This window comes from Thunnus maccoyii, chromosome 12, assembly GCF_910596095.1.
Source record: "Thunnus maccoyii chromosome 12, fThuMac1.1, whole genome shotgun sequence".
NCBI lineage: Eukaryota > Metazoa > Chordata > Actinopteri > Scombriformes > Scombridae > Thunnus > Thunnus maccoyii.
In genome coordinates, this window is record NC_056544.1 from 9,868,001 (window position 1) to 9,875,088 (window position 7,088).

The 7,088-nt window shown below is 37.1% G+C and overlaps 1 protein-coding gene across 1 annotated transcript; it reads left to right on the forward strand.

Moving 5' to 3' along the window:
- Positions 1 to 283: 283 nt before the first annotated feature.
- On the forward strand, positions 284 to 6,188 carry LOC121908277 (complement factor H-related protein 1-like). The gene is made up of 9 exons (XM_042428181.1): positions 284 to 341; positions 433 to 624; positions 2,306 to 2,482; positions 2,632 to 2,823; positions 3,372 to 3,428; positions 3,701 to 3,862; positions 3,945 to 4,115; positions 5,717 to 5,742; positions 5,928 to 6,188. The coding sequence occupies exons 1-9, from the start codon at positions 284 to 286 to the stop codon at positions 5,934 to 5,936; spliced, it is 1,044 nt and encodes a 347-aa protein (XP_042284115.1). The 3' UTR covers positions 5,937 to 6,188.
- The last annotated feature ends 900 nt before the right edge of the window (positions 6,189 to 7,088 follow it).

A 7,088-nucleotide genomic window follows, 5' to 3' on the forward strand; every position in this document is an offset into this window, starting at 1 on the left:
GCTTCAGAAGAAGAAAGATTCAACTAAGTGTGTATAATGATACTGATTTAATAAACCTATAATGTATAAAATGTAACTTAGTGTATATGTGTGTTTTTTCTCCTTTTCTGTATGTGGTCGCTGGATCGTAAACTTTGTTTACGATCCAGCGTAACAGCATGATGTCTGACTGTTTACTCTACAAACATTTTGGGGGGAAAGTCCTAAACAATAATTAACTGATTTGGATCTGAACTAGACTCTTAGCTCCACTTTTTCATGGGATGATTTCACTCCTGACAAAATGCGCATCAGTTATCTTGGATTTGTTCTTCTGATCTGGTTTCCTGGAGCGCTACATGGTAAGAACATTGAATACTGTCACATACAACCATTTACATTTGTTAAAAACAAACTTTCTGTAGAATAATTGTGCTTTCTATTTCATTCTAGGACAAAGCGCACCACAGTCCTGCAGTGCTCCAACTCTGGATGGTGGTTTCTTCGCCCCAAAGCAAGAGACTTATCCTCATGGAGCACAGCTGGCCTATACCTGTGGTACTGGACGTAAAGCAACAGTGAAGGGATGGTGGGCAACAAGCACATGTCAAAATGGCAAATGGTCTCATGAACTACAATGTATAGGTAGGTGTTTCCTAAATATCTCTACTGTTGTGCGGCTCTATGGCAATGTCAGTCTGTCATTGGGTCCACTATTTCGGTCCAGACTCAGAAATCTCAGCAACTTTAGATGCGTTACAATGAAATTCTGTACTGTTCATGGTTCCCAGAGGATGAATCCTTAATGACTCTGATTCCCTGAGTTTTCCCTCCAGTGTCACCATGAGGTCCACATTTGTGTGCTTGAGTGAAATGTCTCAACACTTTCTTGGATGCATTGTCATGACATTTTGTGCACACATTCATATCTCATAAAAAGTAAAAAGTATCTAGAAAAAGTTTCCTGATGACATCAGCACGTTCAGTGTTCTTCTTGGTAAAATTGAGAGTGAGCTTCAACTGTATCAAAAGCTCTAAAACTTAAACATTTCAATCTTTCACAGTTTTTCAAGTATAAAATGTCTTTCATGAGCAATAATCAGATGACTTTATCAACCTCTTATAAAAAAGACATGAAACAAAACATATAAAAATATTGAATAATGTTTACTGAAACACTGGTTGTTTAGAAAATAAAAGAGCATTAAAATTTATAATATGTAAATATTCTGCATGAAAATATCAAAAACAACTAGATCTATGTTATATATATGTTATATTTGTTGAGTTGTGTACTTACATTTTCCCAAATGTTTCCAACAATTTTCAAGAGAGAAATCTGTCATTTTAATCAAGGTAACGGTCCGCTTCATTTGGTCGCCTGTCAATGACATCACACCCCCTCTACCAAAGAGTTGTGCGCGTATACTCTTGACGCGTTGTGGTTGTTCGACAAAAACTGTTATAAATGGACTTTTATTCAGTTTTAAGCCACATTATCATGATAAACTTTTAAGATCTTGGTCGTTTTAACTATATCATTTATCATCAGACGTCTCGATCTCAAGGTATCAGAGAAACAAGCTGAGCAAATGTTAATAGCATCTCAGCTAACAGCCCCTTCCGGACATCCGGTGCCAGCCAAACAGCATCAGAGCAACATTGATTTTTATCATGAAACTGCTTTATTCACTGTCTTTACCTTTTTAATCACCGGGGCCATTTCATCTTGGAGAGGAGGAGACCTCTGCAGATAATTCAGCTTCTAGTAAAAACATCCTGATCGATGAACACTGAAGGAATCATAACCTGAAGAATCTGGTTGTTTAAAAATGAAGACAACAACTTCCATGATCCCACGATACTGCACACCTTCATCACACTCCATCTTTGTTATTGTTTTGACTGAGAGACCCCTAGCGACTGAAATTACATATTGTGCGTTTAATGCAATAAACCTCTATAATGACATTTACTGGTACTATGCTAGTTTCAAAATGGGGTTCCAAACATGGGGTTTGGGACACCCGCAAGAGTCATGAGATGAATCTAAGCAGTCGCCAGTAGAGAATAAAAAAAAAAAATTGTTTTATTTTTCAGACTTTTGACTGTAATGTTTGCGTCTATATCATGAAAATCTGTATAGTTTAACATCTTTAGGCCTCTGAAACAGATAAGGGAACATCACTCTTAAATTGACTGTTCTCAACTTGTGATGAGGGGTTGCAAGTAGATATCACTTCATATTTAGAAAGTATCTATATTATACATTTATAAAAATGGTTCTGTAAAAATGTTGACTATAGTTTTGTTCTTTTTTCATCAGATGAAAAAGCCTGCATTCCACCAACTATCCCTCATGCAAAATACACTGAAAACTCAAATGGTTGGTATGAAGAAGGACACATAATAATAACATGTGACAAAGGATATCAAGATAAAAACCAGGATGCCACTGCTGAATGTATAAATGGAACATGGTCCTCTGTGCCGGTCTGTGAGAGTAAGTCTGTGAGATGTGTTACTCAAGTTAGCTGTGAAAACATAATTACAGTAACCACAATAATATCTGTGTCTAAATCTGAAACCCATCTCATACATCTGGACAACTTTTCCTCTTCTAAGTTATGATATATTTGTTTATTTTTACAGAAAGTCTCCAAGCATGCGGTGCCCCTCCTAAAATCCCCCACGCAGTAATCATTAATCAGGAATACCAGGATGTGTTTGCTGCAGATTCAGAAGTCGAGTATGAATGTGAAGATGGATTTACTGTAGAAGGAACAGACACCACAAAAACCATCATTTGTATCGCTGGAAGCTGGACTACAGGCCCACCGTGCAGTAAGTGGACAATATTGAGATATGCAGTAATGGAGATACGTTGTATTGTTGTAATAACTACTATTTTAACTAATTAAATTCAAACTTTGTTAAGGACACAGCTCACGGGGGTCCATAGAACAATAAAATACAATAAGACATAAAATAAATATACAACAAAACCATCATTTATAGGGCTGGAAAATGGACAAAAGGCCAATGCAGTAAGTGGACAATGTTGTGAGATATATATATATATATGGTGATGAAAATACTTTATTTTAAATTAGTGGCTGTAGGGGGGAACAGGTGACAACATCACCTGGCTGTGGGTTTGCAGGTGGAGGTAGGTTATTGATCTATATCAAATATGAATGAAGAACATAATATTTTTAATCTCCATGTCACTGATTGAGGCTAATATTTCCCCTGGCCAGAAAAATGTTACTATCTTCAAATTTTTGAAAACATGATGGTAAAATGTTTAGACATTACTCTGATTCTGGAAGAATAAGATGAAAACAGCATCTCAGTGCGATACTAACTGGTGCATCTAATGTATCTTACAGGATCATCTGTCAGCTCCGGATCGAATGGGAGAGAGGGAGGAACTCAATTCACAACAAGTAAATCAGTACATTCATTTCTACTTTTTCATCACATAATGTTCTAATTGATCAGGATTTCTAAACAGATTAGTTGTCTTTTTAATCAATAAATTAAACCTTATATCAGTAGCTCTTATCAGCAGCCTTACTGAGTTATTCAGGGATAGATTGGGTCCATCAGTGAGGCTGGCAGTAAAAGGCTGAGAAAATCAAAAACATTTTAAATAGATTAAATACTTTGGCAGCATGAAATATTTGTTTTCAGAAACCTTTTTATTTTTCCATTTTAGTTGACAAATGTGGAAGATTCCCCCAAATTTCTGATGGAGATGTTGTGGAAAAACATGAAATGTCTATTAAATACCGATGCAGTTCTTTTCACAAACTCGTGGGTCGAGAGACAGTGAGATGCTACAGCAGTGGCACGTGGTCAGAAGTACCCACCTGCAAAGGTATGAACAAGTCAACTGTTAAGCTCAAAGAAGTTGACTGGGGAATAAAGTTGCTAAATTTGTTGTTGTTTCTTTTGTGCAGACGCCTACTGTTCTGTGGACACTGCTGAAAAAGATGGCTTTCAATCTGTTGGAGTTATATTTTTAGAATATGGTGAGAGAAAGAGATTTGAATGTGAGAAACCGTACAGTTGGTCGTTTCCACATTATTCTTTTGGCCGGTGCACTAATGGAAGAATGAGCTTTACTAAATGTAAGTATCACTTTAAGCTCTTTACATTTTAATATATTAATATTCTATAAACAGAAATACAGATATTTATATTATTATATATTATTATATTATAATATATTAATATTCCATTCATATTCCAATCATTCTGATTGGTTAGGATCCAGAAGCTTTGTCAACAAACTATGAAACAAACTGTAATAGTAGGATTTCATTACTTTTTCTTGTTCTTTACTCGAAATGTCAACTTCTCAAATACAGTGGAAACCGCTTATAGTGATCATGGTTACAGTGATCAATCAGTTATATGGATCAAAAAGCTCAGGACAGAATCATTCCTATACAAATGCTGTTTAAATAATTTGCTTATAGTAATCAAGTAGTCCACTTACAGTGTTCATTTTGGGTCTTGTCCAGCAGTCTCCAGCTAGAGGCGGAAGTGTCGTTTAGTTTGCCGGTTAAGTAGTTTGCTGATCAGGCTCTAAATGGTTAGGTGCTCTGCCTTGAGCCCGGACAGCTCAGGATCTGTCACCATATTGTGACAATAACACAAATGTTATTGGACCAAATGGATCAAATTCTGATAATAAAATAAGTCGTTTCCTGGGGGTTATGAGGCTCAAAAAATTGTATTCACTGTTTTACAGCTGCTCCATTTTCAATGTGTGTGGGAAAATGCTTTTTGGGCCAGTGAGCATCACATGACTGACTCAGAAGTTGTAATTATACAGTTTGGCCACTATGTCAAATTTGCTTCACACGAGTCCTCAGGAACAGCGGCGGGCTTTGAAGCCAATTTGACATGGTGGCCAAACTGTGGAATTACAACCTTTGGGTCCAACAGGAGTACAAAAAGCATTTTTCCCGCACACAATCATGGAAAAAGGAGCGGCTGTAAAACGGTGGATACTTTTTTTTTAGCATCACAACCCCCACGAAATGATTTGTTTCACTATCAGAATTTGATCCAGCTGAGGTCTCTAGTGAGCATGCTCTCATAGGGCCCATAGAGCGTGCACAGTATGTTTTCATCCAGCTAATTTCTTTATAGCGGGAAATGGCTTTTTTGGCTTCATGCGCCACTGAGCAACTTTTATAGGAATGAACAGGGCCCCGCCTCTGACGCTATATCCAGTTTTCTTTATACATCCATGGCTTCACAGCCCAGTGCAGTTCCTGGGGACTTGGTTGAAGCCTGGGCTTTTGACTTGCAGGGAGCATTTCTACATATCTTTTGGAATTTTAACCATGTTTAGCACAGATATCATAACAGTATATAAATAACAGAAAATCACAAAAAGCATTATATGGCCCCTTTAAAGGAAGTTTGACATTTTAGGAAGTATTATTGTTCACTTTCTTGCTGAGAGACAGGTATTGATCTTCTCATCTAACACTCTTCAAGAAAACGAATAAGTGCATTTCCCAAAATGTTGGACTATTCTTTTATTCCACTGATTTAGCATTGCACTCCTATAACACTGTCTGACTTGAAATGGACTTCTTAAAAAATCAGAAAATCTGAATCGATGCAGCAGAACCAGAGATACAGTTCTTCTACAATTAAAGTAAATAAGCTGTTCCACAAATTCACTGCTGTGCTTCTATATGATTGTTTCCAGGTTGTAACAGGGCTGAACATGCTGTGGTGAGTATTACTCCTGAGTCTACTTTGAAACACGCTGTACTTACACTAATGTTGTCTTCCATTTGAAGCATCACTACTATTTCTTGAACTTTTATTTACATTTATGATTATGTATTTATATATTACTTTTTTATTATCTTTTATTGGAGTTGTTAATGTTTGTAAATCCTCTATTTTGTAAACAGGGTTGCTAAGGCTGTATCACAAAGGGGAAGACAATGCTGCCTTTGGATTTATGCACAACCGACTGAAAACCAGCCTGGAAACATTAAGTTATGATCATGCTGTCACACACTGTGCTGGGCTTCTCAAGAAACATTTCTGGCTTTTCATTTTAATTGATGAATGCCTACATAATTTAGGAGCATATGGTCTGTCTGTGTGCTCAAAGCTGTGAAAATAACTTGACAGATAAATATGGTGCATATTTGATGGACTGGCCTGAATAAAATCTTCGACTGGAATGTCAAAACTAATGTTTCTACAACTGTGTCTGCAGAGTTTTTGTATCTAAATCATAGACTGTGTGTAAAGATGAACGTAGCGAGGTGTGACATCACCCATTGGTTTGCACTGGAGCCGGTTTAAAGCCCAGAGTTGCTACTTACGGTCAGCGCCATCTTTTCCATTTGGAGCCAGGACCGTCCACTAAGGAGTGCAGGTTGTTGCCTTTTCACGCTGTGGAAATACATATGGAACTCTAGCTTACTGGGAACACCATGCTGTGCACACTTGGGTTTCTTTAGTTCAATTGTGCTAATAGGGCTGGTATTGTAATCAAGTAGCATTAAACTTACCAAAATATTGCAACAATTGTTTAATTCTTTTCTTTTCTGTTCTTGTACCAATATGAAAACAAATAACATCTGACAACAGAGCACAGGACAACAGAGAAAACTAGACTCGAAGAAACCAAAACAAAAAAGAAAAAAGGCAAAACAGAAGCAACAAGAACAGCATAAGAGCAAACAAACAAACAAAAAAAGGTTAATATTTGGCTTAGATCTTCTTATTGCAGCATGCATGTGTTTAGGTAGGTGTGTGTGTGTGTGTTTGTGAGGGTGGGAGCTGGGGAGAGCAGCAGGTGAGCAAACTGTCAATCAACACCCACACAGCAGACATCAGAGCTTCTAATCTCAATTCAAATCTTATTAATGGAGCAATAATTTCCAAAATGACCACCAGCACACCTATTAGATGGTGGGAATTTAGTGATTGAGTCCATAATGTCTTGTTGAAAAACACTATTAACTTAATATTTCTAGTGAGAAGTTGACCCTTTTTGATTGGGAGTCAGTTGGAGCTGGGGATTTTTTGGAGCTGTCAGTGGTATTACTTTAAGGTAT